The sequence below is a fragment of the Sinocyclocheilus grahami genome, unplaced genomic scaffold (genome assembly GCF_001515645.1).
Source record: "Sinocyclocheilus grahami isolate Dianchi unplaced genomic scaffold, SAMN03320097.WGS_v1.1 scaffold43.1, whole genome shotgun sequence".
Taxonomy (NCBI): domain Eukaryota; kingdom Metazoa; phylum Chordata; class Actinopteri; order Cypriniformes; family Cyprinidae; genus Sinocyclocheilus; species Sinocyclocheilus grahami.
The window spans coordinates 1,758,663-1,779,047 of NW_015505222.1; the positions used below are offsets into that span (position 1 = coordinate 1,758,663).

Genomic DNA, 20,385 nt, shown 5'->3' on the forward strand with positions numbered 1-20,385 from the left:
CAGGGGTGCATTAAATGAATCAAAAGTGGCAGTACAGATATTTATAATGTTGCAGAAGATTTCCATTTTAAATAAATGCTGTATTGTTGAACTTTCTGTTCATCAGGAAATCATGAAAAAAACATATTAGCGTTTTCACAAAAATGTGAAGCAGCACAACTGTTTTCAACATTGATAATAAATAGAAATATTTCTAGAGCAGTAAATAAATTTAAAAAATGATGCTGAAAATTCAGCTTTACCTCACAGGAATAAATTACACATTATAATATATTAAAATAGAAAGCAGCTATTTAGAATTGTAATAATATTTCACAACATTACTGTTTTTTTTATTATATTTTTAATCAAATAAATACAGCCTTGACACTTCTTTCAAAAATATTTTAAAAAATCTTACAGACTTTTAAACAGTAGTGCAGCTTGATTTGGGCCAAAGAAGTTAATTACACTATTTTTGTCAGATTTTATTGTTTCTTTGACACATTATTGAAACATAACCTTGACAAACCATGGAAAGTTGGCCACCAAGTGAACCAAATTGCTTTACTGGGACTTTGCTGACATGTAAAACAACAAACCAACTCCATTTGCTGCACTTTAACACCTGAAATTGCCTAAAGCCAATCATTCAGATTACAGCTGTCTGTTTTGAGGAAACTTTTGCCACTTTTATGTGCAGTATGCATCAGGCCGTCCATTAATGGCCTGTTGCCGGTCCAGGGTATGTTTTCATCTGAGGGGCCGTTTACACGACAGCGTTTTCAGCCAAAAACGGGAAACTTTTTATGCGTTTTGCCTGTTCGTTTACACGACAACGGCGTTTTGGGGACTGAAAATGCAAATTTTAAAAAACGGGTTTCAAAGTGCAGGTTTTTGAAAACGCCACCGTTGTCGTTTCTGTGTAAAACGGTGAAAACGTGATGACGTGAAACCGTGAAAACAGTGATGTCATACTCGTGCGTAGTATGTGTTAGGTATGTAGACTTGTGCAGTACGTGTCGATTTTAAAGGCAAGCGCGAACAAACATAGACAACAATGGCGGAGTATATGGTACTGTTGTTGCTGCTTAAGAGTTTGCTAACGCTTCTTCAGCAAAGTGTGGATTTACTTCACCAATATTACAATTAACAGCGGAGACGCATCATATACAACATATAATCGTGACTTCCCTACAGGTACTGTTTACTAACAAGGTAACAGCGCCAACTACTGGCCTGGCATACGTAATACAGCGTTTTTGGCCGTTTTCGCGGATATGTGTAAACGCTAATCGTTTTGAAAACGTTGTCCTGTATTCGTGAAACTTTTTAAAAATGCAAGGGAATACATTTTCTGTTTTTGACTACATCAGTGTCGTGCAAACGTAGCCTAAGACTAGTTAATTGCCAGCGGCCTTTCATTGGTGCCTGTCTGTGTTTAACAGTTTTAATCATATGCTGGCCAGATGTTAAAGGTTAACACAGCTGTGTGTACAATCAGGAGTATGTGCTCACGCCCTGCAGTTTCTAATATCGCACACTAATTGACACAGTCTGCTCTGTTAGAATATATGCGAGGCTACACTGTAAGTGTTATATTGTCCTCTATTATAGAAGTGTTAGTGAGTTGCAGTAGTAGCAGAAGCTGACATTCCAGACTAAGGAGTATGTGCTCACGCCCTGCAGTTTCTAATATCGCACACTAATTGACACAGTCTGCTCTGTTAGAATATATGCGAGGCTACACTGTAAGTGTTATATTGTCCTCTATTATAGAATTGTTAGTGAGTTGCAGTAGTAGCAGAAGCTGACATTCCAGACTAACCCATAGTTTTCTGTTGGCGGGTGAAGATCCTCCTTTATGTTCTTTGTGCCAGAATCCATTATCTTTGAAGCATATTTTGATGGATTGTAATAGTCTAAAGTCTGTCAGAACTGCTGTACACTAAAGACATTGAGAGAGTGATTTTGCCCATCGAGAGAGATTCAGGAGAATTTATTGAGGGTGTAGTCGTCTGTTTTAGGGTGATAACGACCCTGATTTACAGCAGCACTTGCTTCAGCACTGTTTGGAGAACTAAATGGGGTGTTTCTTCTCTTCAGCCGAACTGTTCCTGAAATGTCTGATCATTTCATCATTAGTCACTGTTTTCTTTTTGCCACTAAAACATTTTCAGACATTTAAATCACACATTTTAAAGGTGCTATAAGCAATTTAATTTGTTCTGCTTTCTTCCGCTTAACTTAAGCCTGGTTCACACAGTATGATTTTCTCCACGATTTTGCCATCTTAGACAAAGTTTTGGAAATCATAAAAGATTACGATTGAACAACTGACACAAACACTGACTGAAGGTGAAGTCACCAAAAAATAAAAATATGTCATCATTTACTCACCTTCATGTTCCAGTGTTGGTAACCAATTTTGAATCCTATTTACTTCTATTGTATAGCCAAACAATAGGAACGGAAACGGTTTGGTTTACCAATATAATAGAAGATATTTTGAAGAATGTTAGTAATTGGTTCCCATTGACTTTCTTTGTACGGAATTACCTGTTGTATTCCTCATTTCTGCGAAATGTAATGTGGACACAAAATACAATGGAAGTCAAAATGAGAACTGAAACAGAAACTGCTATTATGTTCCAAAGAAGAAAAAAGTCTTCTAGTTTAGACTGACATGAGGGATATTCTGATATGAAAGACAGTCAATGTTGCACAGTCTGTCTTGGCTTTTACGCAAGATTTCACTAGGCCCATATCGTGCAATTTGACAATCAGAAAGAGTCAGAAAGTGCCGACCTCACCAAAACGCTCTCCTTCAAATGAGCTTTTGGCCAAACAGAGTGTTTCTAATTGACTAAATGTTCTGATTGGCAAATCAGCACAGTCTGCTTCAGATGGACAGATATTTATTTAGCTGTTTATGTAGTCTTGGACATTTTCGCGTGTGTTTTTCTAAAATAACTTCTAAGCACCTTTAAGTGATGAAATAACTTTTAGGTCCACTGCATCTTCTCCTTCTTCTCCAACAAGCAGCAGCCAATGACTTTGTCTTCACTGATGTTTAGCAGTACACATACACATCACTAAATGATTTTATGCAGTTCATTATTTTGAAAAGAAATAGTTTGTTGTAGTGTGTTACTGGCAGCACACCCCAAAAACTAGTTTTGCAAAGGTTGCATTTAAAGTTTCACAAGAATTTGCAGGCTATTCCTTCACCTCCTCTCTGTCTTTCTGTATGAGAGTTGTGTTGTGGCTGATGTTGTGATTGGGCGTCTGGTTTCGTGAGTATCCCACCTCATTAATGGTCCAGCGTGTGTGGGTTGGACTCCCAACCCTTGCTTTCTCTTTCTCTGTGGCTGTTTCTCTTAAACAGGACAACATATATTAAGTATCCTCACACATACGGCTGGAGTTCACCAGGTTGCCAGCAGCTGTTCCTGCCTCTGAATGCATTAACGTTGTTGGTGGGCTGTGAAACTTGCCATTGTTTTTAAAAATCTAATCATACACTACTGTGCAAAAGTTTGGGGTCAGGAAGATTTTTCCTGAATGCATTAAATAGATCAAATGTGACCGTAAAAGCATTCACAATGTTGGAAAAGATTTATGTTTCATTAAAATGCAATTTTATAACTTTCTGTTCATCACAAAATCCTGAAAAAATGTATCGTGTGTCAAAATATTAAGCAGCAAATCAGTATATTAGAATGATTTCTGAAGGATCATGTGACACAGGAGACTGGAGTAATGATGCTGAAAATTCAGCTTTGATCACAGGAATAAATTACTCAAAAATATATATTCAAATAGAAAACAGTTCTTTTAAATTGTAAAAATATTTCACAATTATGCTGTTTTTACTGTATTTTTGAACAAATCAGTGCAGCCGTGAGCAGAAGAGACTTTTAAAAAAAATATAAAAAAGTTCCTGTTTGTGTGTAAATTGCATCAGTGCATAATGCGTCTTATCATGAACAAGATAATGAATGCATGAATCAAACTCTCTTAGACAGTTGTAAATGTTTCGTGAACCTGACACGGTTCACGAAACATTTACGCTGTATGTGTGCAGAGACCAATCATACAGAACAGTGAAGTTGCTCAGCAACATGAAGAGTATCTTGTGGGATTTTTCTCAGTTTGTAGTATTACAAACAATGAAACCAGCAGCTAAACAGCAGATTAAACATGTTGGCTCACAGCTAACTGTCTAAATGTCACCTGTGGCTCTTTTCTGCCGTAGCTTTGAGCCCGTGGCTGTCCTCTTTCTCTCTGCCTGGAGTGAATGACTACTCACCGCTCGCACTCGACCTCACCAGGAACCAGCTGATAGTGGGAGCCAGGTAACACACAAACGCACACACACACACACACACACACACACACACACAGACACAGACACAGACAGAGACAGAAGTACAAGCCCAGCTGAGCCTATCAAACCTAAAGCACTCTCTCTCTGTGTAGGAATCATCTCTTCCGGTTGAGTTTGAGCAACTTCTCTCTCCTGCAGGTAGGACGTCACTTGCTCTCTTTCTCTCTTTATTCTCCTTCCCATCTGTCCATCCAATCATCTTGACATCTCTAGAAATGCAGAACCAGCACTGTCCATTTAATTCATCCCATGCCAGACATACACTTAGACTCTGTATTTTATTATGATTGCTCACATGTTTGAAAGTGCTGACGCACAGAAGCAGAAATATCCAACAAATCAAACACACACATACACACATTCAGTAGCGTCTGGTATTGTGGAGATGTTTGAAAAGCATTGACTTCCAAGACAGCTGCGTCATGTTCAGCATCCTGATTTGAGCTCCTCTCCTCTGAATCTCTTGAAAGGAGGAACCAAACTATTTTTGCAAGTTCATCAAAAAAAAGTAATTATTTAATTTTATTTGAGACTTTATTTATTTTCATAAAAAAATGAAAATGTCATAATTTGCTTATCTTTCTGTAGAGTATGTTTTGAGCATAAGAATCAGATAATGTCTGTTTGGTACCTGGGTTATAATAACATTTTAATTTTTATGTATTTATTTACTTAAAATATTTTTTTCATCTTCTAATTATTGTGTATGATTGGGACCAGGATAATAATAAAATCTATACATTTGTTTGATTTTATTTATTATTTATTTTTTTTAATGGAATTTTAGTTTAGTTTAGTTCTTAACAGAATAATTCAAAAAGCAAATTCTGTCATTGTTTGCTCATCCTTTAGAGTATGTTTTGTGGGAAAATGGTTATGGAAAAACTTTCTGTTTTTGGTGCAAGATATCTTCACTAGCACTGTGGATCAAATAAAGTGTAGTATATGATCCGTTCAATATGCAGACATCTGTACGTTTGTCTGCTGCTGCAGAATGTCTGTGTTTGAGGTGAGGAGCTGCTGTAGACAGCAATCTCATCTGGGAGTGGGTTTAAATTGGCCTTGTTTGTCTTGAAGGATGGTTCGAGACCACCTCTGCACTTAGCGTATGGTGGGAATGTGACAACACAGATAAACATGACAAAGCAGCCTGTGAAAGGAGAGGGAGGGACAAGGAACAAAAGAGAGGAAGAACGTCTTAAAACGAGTGAAACAACACATTCAAGGGTTCAGATAAGGGAACCAATGCGATTAGGACAAACCATCCAGTGTTCCCTAATTAAATGTCACACAGTTGCTCTCCCTCACTATAGAGTCATATTGTGTATATGCAGCGAAACTTTCCGTCTTTTTGTCTTCTATTATTGTGTGTTTCGTACATTCTTCACAATAAGGAAAGTATCTGAGTGAACGGAAGAGCTTCCCATGACTGATTATCTTTCATAGTTTTAGTTCATTTACTTATTCTGTCTCCTAATCATAAAAACAAGAAAGGTTTAGGTTTGTTGTCATGGCTTTTTAAGGTAAAAGGCATGTCGATATTTGCACTTTACCGAATTTGTTGGTTTCGGCAGTTCGTTTAAAGGAACAGGTTGAAGTAAACAATTGACAGATTTGTTTGAATCATCTCTGTGTGATCTTTTACAATTTTTGTTGTGAACTAAATATTTAAATACTGTTGTTTATGATTCTGACTCGTCACACATCACAGATTTACTCGCAAACAAGGAGTGATGAATGTGTTGTGAATCGGTTCAGTCGAATCATTCAAAAGATTCCTTTGCAAATCGGAAAACAGGAAAGCTTTTAAGTATGACTGGCAGCTGATACATTCCCTATGTAGTCTGCACTGTAGACAGGCAAAACAGCATCTTCGTCTTGAGCTGTGAGTGTAATAGTGTTTGTAACATTGAGAATAGAGTTGTAACATTGCTACAAAAATGCTGAAACACAAACAGTGAGATGCATTTGACATGTTATAGTGCTGGATTGAAAATAAATCCATAAAAACGTTTACTTCAAGTAAATGTAAACATAAAGAAAACTGAAATACACTCAATTATAAAAAATAAAAAAAACAACTTGAAATATTTTATTTCAGCTAGTTACCAAAGCAATATTTCGTATTTTTATTTAGTTTAACTTGATGCACTTAACAGGGATATTATTGTTAAAGGGTTAGTTCACTCAAAAATGTAAATTAGCCCATGTTTTACTCACCGTCAAGGCATCCTAGGTGTATATGACTTTCTTCGTTCAGACGTATACAATCGGAGGAATAGAAAAAAATTGTCCTTGCTCTTCCAAGCTTTATAATGGCAGCGGGTGGGTGTTTCTGTTCAACAGTCCAAAAGAAGTAAAATAAAGCACGCACATCCATAATAAAATGTGCCTCACATGGCTCCGGGGGTGAATAAAGGCAGAATTGATGCATTTTTGTAAGAAAAATATCCATATTTAAAACGTTATAAACACTTTTCTCTCACTTCCGCTAACTGTGCAAGCCGTTCTGGCGGATGACGTAGAAGGTATGCGTCCATTATAAAGCTTGGAAGAGCAAGGACAATTTTTAATTGCCGATTGTATTCGTCTGAAAGAAGAATGTCATATACACCTAGGATGCCTTGAAGGTGAGTAAAACACGGGCTAATTTACATTTTTGAGTGAACTAACCCTTTAGCTAATTCTAAAAACGTCCTTAGTTGAAATAAAAACATTAACTGATAATAAAATTTTTTTTTACAAAAAATAAATTTTTCTAGTTCCCAAAGCAACATTTCTCATTTTCCTTTAGCTTAACTTTTAGACAGTTAGTTTAATGTCTATTTATAGAAGACATATTAAAAATAAATAAAAACGACAAAAACACACAACAAAGTTACTGAGACATTAACTAACATCAACATGAAAGCAAAATATAATTGATGTGAAAATAACACTGTTGCTTGAACTAAAACTTAAATAAATATAACTAAATACTATTTACACATTTAAAAAACAGTAACTTTTTAAAAATGACAAAAACATTTTAAAATTGTAAGTAAATAATTAAAACAGAAAATACAAAAAGTATTTAAAATATTAAACTAAATATGTAACATATTAGAGCTAAATTCAAAATATTTTAAAAAGAATAGTATCCTAGTGATACTAAAATTACATGGTTCATGCTTTTCAGATGTTGGCCTATGGTTACATGACAAGCAGGTAAACAAATATCTAAAATAATTTTTTGAACTATTATAAAATAATTTATTTATTTGAATTAATTATTCGTTTTTTGTCAACTCACGAACCCCCTCTGTTGCCTCATGAATCTCTGAGTTAATGGATGCACTTGATGCATGTCTTAATAGCTTTACTTCTAACCATGATGTTAATTATAGTATCCTAGTGATACTAAAATTACATGGTTCATGCTTTTCAGATGTTGGCCTATGGTTACATGACAAGCAGGTAAACAAATATCTAAAATAATTTTTTGAACTATTATAAAAGAATTTATTTATTTGAATTAATTATTCGTTTTTTGTCAACTCACGAACCCCCTCTGTTGCCTCGTGAATCTCTGAGTTAATGGATGCACTTGATGCATGTCTTAATAGCTTTACTTCTAACCATGATGTTAATTGGCTGTTAATTGCAGGCCACAGAGTGGGGAGTAGACGAGAGCACCAGGAGGTCCTGCCAGAGCAAAGGAAAGACAGAGGTGAGAGACGAACACTGGGATGTGGAGTGGTTTACCATAAAGCACTCTGAATGAATGTACTGCATGTTAATGGTGTGCACCGATAGGGTTCTGGAAGTAAACTGTAATGTGTGTGAAATGAATTGTTTCTTCTCTTTCAGGATGAGTGTCAGAACTATGTCCGTGTCCTCCTGTTGAACGGCAGTCGTCTGTTCACCTGCGGCACTAATGCTTTCATGCCCATGTGTACGACTCGCCCTGTTACGGACATCTCCAGCGTCCTGGAGTCCATCAGCGGTGTGGCCCGCTGTCCCTACGACCCTCGACACAACTCTACAGCCATGATAACTGAGAGTGGAGAAGTCTACGCAGCTACAGTGACTGATTTCTCCAGCCGCGACCCGATTATTTACCGCAGTCTGGGGAACATGCCGCCCCTGCGGACTGCACAGTACAACTCCAAATGGCTCAACGGTACAGCGGGACAACACACAACTTATCAATGAATCTGAAAATTCCTGTTAAGAATATGTTTAGGTCATATTTTACATTAAAGTCAAAATAACACCTGTATATTAAAATATATATTTATTATTATTATTATTATTATTTAGCATTATACCATTATTTTCATGACAATTAAGCCTATGTTGACCTATATTCTCATTACTGAAAAAATAATGATAATTTAATTGTATTTTTTATTTATACATCATGGTAGTATTTTTTTTACTTGCCTTAATTTATACACTGAGAAATATGAACTAATTGTATGTAATGAAGTATCAAAATATTGTGTTAGAAAATATAAATTAAACACAAACACAAGAGTTAAAAATCTGGATATATTGTTTATGCTTTAAAAATGTTGCATTAAATATAAAATTACAACATATTTTTTTACTATGATAGCATTTATTTTTAAAGTAAAAAATCATTATATTAGCTTATTTTATTCATGCCGCAATACTGTATAAGAAAATTCAACAATGAAACATGACAAACATTTAAAAAACTCAAAAGTTAAGCGTGGATACATTTTTTATTTAAAAATGTTGCATTAAGAATTTTATTACTGTGATAAAAAATTATTTAAAATTAAAATTGTTGCATTATACATAGTATTTTTCACTGTGATAAAAAAATCTGTATTACAGTGGTGAGAATCAACAAAAAAATTTGATTTTGAGGGAAAGAATACCATAATTCAAGCATCCTAATTGTCTTAAATATTCTTCGATTTCTTTAAATAAAACTTATTTTTCTTCTGATTTTGGTGTGAAAAGTCACCTGGCCATGTTTTTGTGATTCACCCTTATATTTATGTCTGTTTTTTGAAATAATTATCTTTAAGGTATTATAGTTTGTTATGTCACACCACATCGTGGTGACTGAAAGCAAGATATCCACCTTCTTTCTTCCCTTTCTCTCTACAGAACCTCACTTTGTCTCTGCATACGAGGTGGGCCGCTTCACGTACCTCTTTCTGAGAGAGAACGCAGTAGAACAGGACTGTGGGAAGACGGTCTACTCTCGTGTGGCCCGTGTGTGTCAGAATGACATTGGTGGTCGTTTCCTGCTGGAAGACACATGGACCACCTTCATGAAGGCTCGACTCAACTGTTCCCGCTCTGGAGATGTTCCCTTCTACTACCATGAGCTGCAGAGCACCTTCTACCTCCCTGAGCAAGATCTCCTCTATGGAGTCTTCACCACCAACGTGTGAGTGGATGCTTCATGAAGTAGTGAACAGTCACACGGCAGGAATTTCATTAGGCTAGAGCAGAATTTGCAACAAAATAAAACGTCCATTTATTAATGTCTTGTAAGTACTGTTTTCTACTTGAAAATATTGTAAAATGTCGTTTATTCTAGTGATCGAAGAGTTTTCAGCATCATTCCTCCAGTCTTCAGTGTCACATGATCCTTCAGTGATATTATGCCAAGCACATTCGGTTTTACGTGGATATTGGAACACAAGTGAAGTACAAAGCCTGGTTCAGCCTACATAATAAATCATAGTTTGGCATCCAAATACATCGCAAATATGGAAACATTTGGATTTGTGCCGAATGAGAGGCTACGTGAGCCCAACTTCGGTTTCTGTTTCAGTTTTGCTTTAAATTAATTTGTTTTGGCTTGTTGTTTAACTAGCGTCTTATATTTTCCGTGTTCTTTTCTGAGTACCATTAAATTGAAATGTTTTGTTGTGGAGTGAGGTGGACTAAAATAGCATATAGCCTAGTTATATATATAGTTTTTCTAATGTTTGTAAACATTTGTGACCCTGGAGCACAAAAGCAGTCTTAAGTCATTGGGGTATATTTGTAGCAATAGCCAAAAATACATTGTATGGGTCAAAATTATCGATTTTTCTTTTATGCCAAAAATCATTAGGTTTTGTTCCATGAAGATATTTTGTAAATTTCCTACCGTAAATATATCAAAACTTAATTTTTGATTAGTAATATGCACTGCTAAGAACAACTTTTCTCAATATTTAGATTTTTTTGCACCCTCAGATTCCCGATTTTCAAATAGTTGTATCTCGGCCAAATATTGTCCTATCCTAACAAACCATACATCAATGGAAATTCTGCTTTCAGATAAATAAAAATTTTAAAAAATTCACCCTTATGACTGGTTTTGTGGTCCAGGGTCACATTTCACTTTATTTACTGGTATTTCTGAATGTAATAATAAAATGACTTATCTGTTTTTCTCATAAAAACTATTTTATTTTATATTTGTAACCATGCAGCAAACGTTTTTTTTTTAGTTATTTTTATGGGCTTTTATGCCTTTTTTTGTTAGGATAGGTCAGTAGAGAGATGACAGGAAAGCATTGGGTGGAGAGAGGGGAGTGGGTTTGGCAAAAGACCCCAAGACGGGATTCGAACTCGGGTCGCTGTGAGCAAAGTTGCATTGTATGTCAACGCACTAACCACGAGGCTATCGGCGCCGACAAACTTTTTAAAATATGTTTAAAAACTACTAGAATTGAACTAAGTTTAACTAACAGTATAAATCAGTCAAACTTCTTACTGTCAGTTAACGGTTAATTGGTTAACTGGTTAGTATGAGCATCCCTAGATGCAACATTTATGGGAGGAGAATATTAAAATAAAACATGCAAGGCTACTTACTAAGGTTTGCAGGAGTCAATTTACTGCTATTTGGGCCATTCAATTTCCAAAAAAGCATATCGGAAATCACTTTGTGCTTGATGGCTGCCTTAGTTGCTAATTTGCTAGGTCATTATGGAAATTATCTGGCTTCATCTGTGTTCTTTAATTTGTGCATTGTCAGTAGATCACCAGCAGAACTACTTTGCCCTCTTCAGTACATCTAGCTCTTAAAATCTTACCGACCCCTAACTTTGAACACTACTGTTTTTCTATTAAAATTTGTATTCAGAATGTACAGCACCACACCATCTTTCACTTCTTCCTCTCATTCACAGGAACAGCATTGCTGCGTCAGCGGTGTGTGCGTTTAACCTCAGTGCCATCACGCAGGCCTTTAACGGACCCTTTCGCTATCAGGAGAACCCTCGGACCAGCTGGCTTTCCACTCCCAACCCCATCCCAGATTTTCAGGTGAAGGAAATGAACTGCTGCAGCTTCCATTTCAAAGTATTTTACTTTTACCCTGAAGCCAACTCACAATTTTATTCAAGACGTTTGGCACAAAATGCAGTAGTCAGTTCGATTTAGATTTACAGTTTCTCGAATGTGCAGTTCCTCATCGCTTATCTCTGTGACAGTGTGGGACAGTGAATGATTCAGGTCCTGGCGGTAATCTAACAGAACGCAGTCTTCAGGACGCCCAGCGGCTCTTCCTCATGAGCGAGGTGGTTCAACCCATCTCTACGGATCCTCTGGTCATGCAAGACAACATCCGTTTCTCCAGACTGGCTGTGGACATTGTTCAAGGGAGAGACACGCTCTACCACGTCATGTACATCGGCACAGGTCAGGAAAGAATAAAGTTTGACATTCAACACTTTTGTCCTCCAGTGTTGTGCAATGTGGTTCTAATAGTTTTCTTTCATTGACCAATCAGAGTACGGCACCATCATCAAGGCCTTATCCACAACTAATAAGAGTCTGCGCGGCTGTTACTTGGAGGAGATGAACATTCTCCCAGAAAACATGCAGGAGCCAATCCTGAACCTGCAGATTCTGCACAGCGATAGGTCGCTTTTCGTGGGACTCCCCAGCAGAGTGCTGAAGATCCCCTTGGAAAGATGCTCCAACTACAAAACCGAACAGTGAGTCGCACGCATGCACACATCAACTAGGACATGCACTTCACTCGACTAGGCTTTATGAATAATACTAGTTTTCTAAAATGTTTTGAAAGAAGTCTCAGCAAAGTTGCATTTATTTGATAAAAAACACCGTAATATTGTGAAATATTATTGTGATTTAAAACAACTGTTTTCTATTTATATATATTTTAAAATCTAATTTATTCCTGTGATGTAGAGCTGAATTTTCAGCATCATTACTCCAGTCTTCAGTGTCACACGATTGTGACATTCACACCTTTGTCCTCCAGTGTTGTGCTCTGTGCAGGGACGCGGGAAGTAGGGGTGCTGAGGGGGCTGCAGTGTTATCAGTGTTGAAAACAGTTGTGCTGCTTAATATTTTGTTGTGAACTATCATACAATTCTTTGGTATATAGAAAGTTTGTAACATTTTAAATGTCTTTGCTGCCACTTTTGATCAATTTACTGCATCCTTAATTAATAAAAGTATTAACTTCTTCTTCTTTAAAAAAAAAATCATACTGACACTAAACTTTTGAATGGTGGTGCATTTTCACAGAAATTAGCTGATTAAACCAGATTTGCCAAAAATGTAATGGATTTTAAAAAAGTGGTAGCAAGTGACTTCTTTGGAGCTATATTTTTGATTATATTTATATTTGATGAATCAAAAGTTTCTTTAATTTGACTTTTGATCAATTTAATGCATCATTGCTGAACAAGCTGGTATTCATTTCTTGAAAAAAAAATCATACTGACCCTAAACTTTTGAATGGTAGTGTAATTTCAACAGAAAAGTAGAGAAGTATAATAGGCTACTAAAAGACAATGGCAGAGAGTGATTTCTTTGGTGCTCAATGCAGAAAGATCTTGAAGAATAATTGTGTCAGACTCATTGACAACAGACTCCTGAGGTCAGAGCGTTCTAACCATGAACAGGACTGAACTGTCACATTCACATTGTATCAGTACAGAAATTTCCAGATCCCGTTTGCCATAATTTTGACAGTGAGTACCTATTCACACATGATATTGCAATGCACAGTTGCTGTTAAATTACAGCAAAGGCTGATTACAGCACATGTCCTTCCGAGCTGCTAATGCCCTTGGAGTCAGACAGGAAATGAAGTTTAAGGAGATGAAGTGAATGACAGTACTTATGAGCAGTCACAGATATTATTATCTCATAAATCCTCTACCACTGGCCGAGAGGCGGACGAATGATGAACTAGGTCATTTAAAAAAAATTGCTACATCGTGTTCTCCACCGCTGCTATGAATAGAACACCTATAAATTGTCAAATGTCATTAAAAATATATAATGCATGCGTCACTTCTCGCAGGAAGCGACTGCATTTACATTAGAGATGTACTGTAATTAGATCTCAAATTCATAAAATAATGGCCTCCACATGGATGAATTGGGCTTCAGAGCTGGATTTGTAAGAGCTTTGTACAATTTTGTACCCTAATACGTGGTAAATTGACTTATAAAATCAATCAAAAAGTTTTTTTGGGATCTGCTAAACGCCTTCGAGAACTCCACATGACACCATATTTAAAATACACCATATAATAGAGATGTTTGTTTTTTGCCTTCTTGCAACATGTCACATCAGAAGAGGTTTTCCATGTGATCTGTCAGTTTAGAGGCACATATGTGCTTATGATTCGAGGGTGTTGGTAATTACTTTAGAGGTAGGAGAGGGTCTTTATGTGATCCTCAGACTCTCTTCCTGACTTCCTGCCGCAGATGTTGTTGCACAAACACTCGGAGCTGCATGAGGCGGACACTTTTGATGTTTGAAGCTGTTATGGGATGTGATAGAACTGTGTTTGTGAAGCCGCTTGGTGTTTAGCATGGCAGTGCAATGGAAAAAAGTCATTTGATTATATATTCTCCCCCACGCACACATACAAACAGGTGGCAAAAGGTCAGATCTTACAAGATATTGCAAATAACTCTAATTATTTTATACCAGTTCTCATCTATAGAGGTTGATTGACCTGCAAGTGTTTAGTCATGTCATTATAATTTTATATAACCTTTAATGTATGTAAATTGATTCTCTTTATGCATCTCTAGCACATTTGCCGTTTTCTAATGTTGCTAGTGTTTATTAAACGGATGTTTAGTTGTTAGTGGGACGCTGAGACACTGTTATATTTGATTTGGGAGTAAAATATGAGTGTCTATACTACTGTTTAGAAGTTTAGGGTCGGCTTAATGTTGTGAAATATTAAAATAGCTATTTTCTATTGTAATATATTTTAAAATGTAACTTATTCCTGTGATGCAAAGCTGAATTTTTATGGGATGATATTAGACTAAAAATGATTAATAGATGCACGCACAATTATCCATGTACTGCATACATTTTATGCATTGTATCTTACTAACCACAAACAAATGCCTTTCGATTTGAGTCTGTGGAATTCGGGATTAAATGATTGTGCAGCGATTTGAACAAATATACAGACATGTTTGCGAATAAAAATGTTCTGTTCTGCTTTAATATATAATAAATTGCTCATGCAAAAAGGAATCCGTGCATTTGTGGATCAGGTGACACACGTGCATTTATTGACATCTTGTTCGAGTCAATCTTGTTTGGTTCATTTGGATTTTAAAAACTTCATTTTCGCAGTTTGTAGAATTTCACAACACCCACACACACAACTACCAATGAACAAGGCCCAGTGCAATTCATTAACGTGTACACGATTTGAAAAAAAAAAATTCACTACACACACTTTTCAACCGGTGTCTGCAGAGTTAAAAATTACATTAATGTGCAGCATTTTGTTAAAATAAAGACATATCTGTGAATACAAATGTTATAGTTTGTATTAAAGTGTCATAATTTGTGAATGTAGCATTTGTGGATCAGCATTTGTTTGCGAATTTTTCAAATCGTGTACACGTTAATGAATTGCACTGGGCCTTGTTCATTGGTAGTTGTGTCCCACACACACAACTACCAATGAACAAGGCCCAGTGCAATTCATTAACGTGTACACGATTTGAAAAAAAAAAATTCACTACACACACTTTTCAACCGGTGTCTGCAGAGTTAAAAATTACATTAATGTGCAGCATTTTGTTAAAATAAAGACATATCTGTGAATACAAATGTTATAGTTTGTATTAAAGTGTCATAATTTGTGAATGTAGCAATTTAAATGTGCATTTGTGGATCAGCATTTGTTTGCAAATTTTTCAAATCGTGTACACGTTAATGAATTGCACTGGGCCTTGTTCATTGGTAGTTGTGTGTGTGGGCATCGTGAAATGCTGCAAACTGTGAAAATGAAGTCTCAAAATCCAAATGAATCGAACAAGATTGACTCGAACAAGATGTCAATAAATGCACGCGTGTCACTTGATCCACAAATGCACGGATTCCTTTTTGCTTGAGCAATTAATGATATATTAATGCAGAACAGAACATTTTTATTTACAAACATGTCTGTATTTGTTCAAATCGCTGCACAATCATTTAATCCCGAATTCCACAGACACAAATCGAAAGGCATTTGTTTGTGGTTAGTAAGATACATGCATACAATTTATGCAGTACATGGATAATTGTGCGTGCATCTATTAATCATTTTGAGCCTAATATCATCCCATACATTTTCAGCATCATTACTCCAGTCTTAAGAAACATTTCTGATTATTATGATAGTTGAAAACCGCTTTGCTGATTAATACTTTTGTGGAAAACAGGATGCTTTATTTCAGGATTATTTGATTAATAGGAAGTTTGAAAAAACAGCATTTATTTGTCACAGAAATCTTTTGTAACATTATTTATAAATGTCTTAACTGTAACTGTTAATCAATGAAATAATTGAATCCTTGCTGAATTAATTTTGTTCAAAAAACAAAACAAGGCCCCAAACACTTGAACACTGGTTAATATTTGATTGTATGCATGTGCTTGTAATTTACTGGTAATTTGCATTGTTTGGTTTTTCATACTTTGTCCTTCTTAAGAATGGCACATCATTAAAATACTGAAACATATATTTAATCAATACTTAATCCCGCAGTCTCACTCCACTGAACCCAAAGGACACAAGAAGAAAATGATAAGTCTGTTAGCTCTAATAAATCAGCAGAGGTGCTGTCAGATGTTGTTTATCTCTCAGAGCAGGATTTGTCTTCTCTGTAGTTACTGTAACAGTCAGATCATATCACGCTCTGATCAGATGCTTATTTACACTTCAGCTCAGTCTCTGAATAAAATAAATCTCTAAGTGATGTTTAGATTATAGACAAAATTCGCAAAACATTCCCTTGAGATTTAGTGATCAGTCTGAGAAGGATGGTATTAATTTGAATATTTATTGCACTGAGATTTATTCTTCACTTATTAAGGTCTGCAACATCCTGTAGAAGTCAATTGCAGCCCAATCTCTCCTCTCCTTTTTCTCTTTTGTCATTAAGAAGTTCTGATGAGCAGACTGGACACTTTTTATGGTGGTATTAATTAAGACCTTGTCATTGATGTGTGGTTTTTGTAATCGTAGGGATTGTCTGGGTGCCAGGGATCCGTACTGCGGCTGGGACCGGAAACAGAAGAGCTGCACGACGATTGAGGACAGTTCCAACATGAGCCAGTGGAGCCAAGACATCACAAAGTGCCCTGTAAGACACACTTTCAGACAATATCATCACACATAAAAGAAAAATCACAAATGGCATCTCTTTATTATCTCAGGTGTTTCTTCAACACAGAAGTGAGATTAAATAGAGTAAATGGAGATTTTTGATTAAGTCTCCTGTAACTTCGATTATTATCTTTAGCAAAAGACCCTCTGTTCTGTTCTTTTCTGTATTCTATTTGATTATTTTCTATACTAATATATCATTTTCTGTTCTGTTCTGTTCTGTTCTATTCTTATATTCTGTTCTATTCTACTCTGCTTTGGTATATTCTGTTTTCCATTCTGTATTCATTTATTTTCTATACTAATCTATCATCTTCTATTCTGTATTGTTCTGTACCGTATGCTTGTATTCTGTTCTGTTGAATTCTATTCTGTTCTGTTCTATTCTATTCTTTATTGTTCTGTACTGTATGCTTGTATTCTGTTCTGTTCTGTTGTATTCCATTCTGTTCTGTTCTATTCTATACACTGTTATTATTTTTTGTTCGGTTCTATTCTGTACACTGCTGTTAGTTTTGTTCTGTTCTATTCTGTGCTTTTATTTTTTGTTTTCTATTCTATGTGATTATGTTCTGTTTTATTCTATTATATTCTGTATGCTTCTATTCTTTTCTGTTCTGTATTCTATTTTATTCTTTTTTATACTAATATATAATTTTCTGTTTTACTGTTCTGTTATATTCTATTCCGCTTTGTTATATTCAGTTTTCTATTCTGTATTCATTTATTTTCTATTCTATTCTATATAGAATCTGCATGTTTGTATTCTGTAATGCATGCTTGCTTTTTTCTGTTTGTTCTATTCTGCACAACTCTATTCTGTTCTATTCTATTCTGTATTCTGTTCTGTTCTATTACTCTGTTTTATATTCTGTTCTCTGTATGATGCTATTTTCTGTTCTTTTCTATTTTATATGCTTCTGTTCTGTTATTTTCTATACGCTTCTATTCTTTTCTATTCTGTTATATTCTCTTCTGTTCTACACACTTCTATTTATTTCTATTCTATTCTGTTTTATTCTATTATGTTTATTCTGTTCTACTCTACATTGTGCTACTCTATTCTGTATCGTTTTCTTTGAGTACACCATAAATGTCCTATGATTTTTTTTTTGAGCTGGTCGTGAAGAATCAAATTTCTGATGAAAAGCCTTGAAACAGAGCCTGACGACTGACCCAGCTGATCTGAACCCTTCATCTGACAATGTCAATTACACACTGGTGTTCTGCACGATGGTTGGCCAATGTCACTCCTGTTCCCTCTTGGCACTTCATTAGGTCCATAATTAGCTATCACAAATTTCCTATTATCTCTGATGGTTGATATCCTCTGAGGAGCAATAATAAACAAACCTAATTTTCTAAAACGTTGTGGAAGCTTTGGCTTTGTCCCAAGTTGCATACTAATATTCAGCATTAAAAGTAATTGCTATTATGCTAATGAGCAAAAACAGTTGTTTCCATAGTAATAGCTTGAAGTTGAGACAGTGAGTAAAGCCCCGTTCACACCAAGAACGATAACTATAAAGATAACGATATTAGCATCCACACCAGCGAACGATATCGTCTGTTTATTCTAAGCACACGCGCGTCTGCCTCTTAAAATTCTTGAGCTCGTTACAGCAGGATGGATTCTGATTGGCTGTCAATTTTTTATCGTTCATCAGCTGGAGAAAAATCGTTTTGAAAGTGATTCCAACGATATCGTTTCTCTTTGTCTTTATCGTTATAGTTGTGGTGTGGACTCTGCTATTCTTTAATATTGAGAACGTTTTTTAGAACTATATCTTTATCGTTATCTTTATAGTTATCGTCCTTGGTGTGAACGGGCCTTAAGAGTGCTTTTCTCAAACTTTTGCAGAATGTATTGGTTCCATAGTTATGACGTAAATCAACACTAAGTTACAACATGCACAGAATGCACTACTGAATATTTGTGATTTGCAACATTAAGCATATAAACAAAATATGATTCTAGTCAGAAATAACATGGGATAAATAGCAGACTGATTGGATTGCATTGGACTTTGTGTTTTGCACGAAATACTTTCTTTTAGCATTATATAATGATGTTGACATTTACATTTTAAGAGAAAGAACATTATGCGAATGTGGGTGCTGTGCTGCTACTGTCTCAATAAATCATTCGTCCACTGCACTTTTACGTATAACCAGTAAGAGCTGTTACTGTATTATATTTAGTTATGGTAGCATTTTACAGTAAGGTTCTATACATTAATATTAGTATTTATATTATTATTATTGTTAATGTATTTAGTATCATGAGTTAAAAATTTAATCTTTATAAATATACATTTATAAATGTACTATTGTTAATTTTTATTTCATAATGGAACATTTATTTATATATAATGCAAACATAAATATTAACCAAGATAATTTCTGTAAAATATTGTTTGTTGTGTTAATTAATACAAACTTTTGCATCCTTATTTATTGGCCTGATTCATTTTACATACAGTTCCTGAATATTATTTACATGACTATTTATTTAACGTTTTTTGTGTCTCATTTGGAATGCAATTTATTACTGCTGCTACATAAATAATAAAAAAAAAAACATCCAGCTGTCTGTTGACAGTTTTAAAGGCTGCATATTGGATCAATAATAGTAAACATCATGTTATGCGACTACAAAATACTTGGAAAACTATGGAAAACGTACGACAAATAAAAAAAATGAAGTACCAAGTTAACTACAAACTACAGCAGAACTGATGATTTCTTGAGCTTCCTCCTCATTGGTAGGCTGAAGTTGAGTATCTGAGCCGCAGGGGCATCAGAGGAAGCTGAAGGGGACTGTTATTATATGAATTCATAGAAGGGCAAACTGATAAGCATTACAATAACAATTTTTGTCATGCATCAGGGAAAAGCCCTCAGTTGACCTTTTTTGATTATATCGTTGAAGTACAGTGAAAGTTGATGCCGGTCTCGAAATTCTGTATGAATGGCACTGAGTTCTGGTCAGTTGTTACTAATCCAGACTCACAGTAGATGTTGGTATTCACTTCAATGGGCATGCCGCACACCTGCTCCCTGAAGATTACCCATGCATGGAGATGAATTTAAGACAGTTTTTATCCTGTGCATTACATGAACCACCTTCTACTGCAGACTGACACATGTGTACATGCTCTGTACATCACTGCTGTTGGTTAAATTGCTTTGAAAAATGAGATTATGTGGGAACTTTGATGAATGCAGAAAATGCAGGTTCAACTCTCAAATTGTGACTTTTGATTACTAGATTTAATCTTCAATTAAGGCATGCATACTATTTAGATCTTTTAATTGTAAAGGTGAAATGGGTCACACTTTATTTTAAGGTCCAATTCTTGCTATTAACAAACCATT

At 35.5% G+C, this 20,385-nt stretch overlaps 1 protein-coding gene across 1 annotated transcript in view; it reads left to right on the forward strand.

Annotated features, from left to right (window-relative positions):
• Positions 1-20,385, forward strand: part of sema5bb (sema domain, seven thrombospondin repeats (type 1 and type 1-like), transmembrane domain (TM) and short cytoplasmic domain, (semaphorin) 5Bb) — a 68,956-nt gene that overhangs the window by 36,289 nt on the left and 12,282 nt on the right. Inside the window, exons 4-12 of the mRNA XM_016268117.1 lie at positions 4,238-4,337; positions 4,462-4,507; positions 8,016-8,078; positions 8,219-8,531; positions 9,494-9,779; positions 11,521-11,656; positions 11,824-12,031; positions 12,123-12,330; positions 16,867-16,984. Of these exons, the coding sequence (XP_016123603.1) occupies positions 4,238-4,337; positions 4,462-4,507; positions 8,016-8,078; positions 8,219-8,531; positions 9,494-9,779; positions 11,521-11,656; positions 11,824-12,031; positions 12,123-12,330; positions 16,867-16,984 (1,478 nt within the window). The remainder of the gene's footprint in view (positions 1-4,237; positions 4,338-4,461; positions 4,508-8,015; positions 8,079-8,218; positions 8,532-9,493; positions 9,780-11,520; positions 11,657-11,823; positions 12,032-12,122; positions 12,331-16,866; positions 16,985-20,385) is intronic.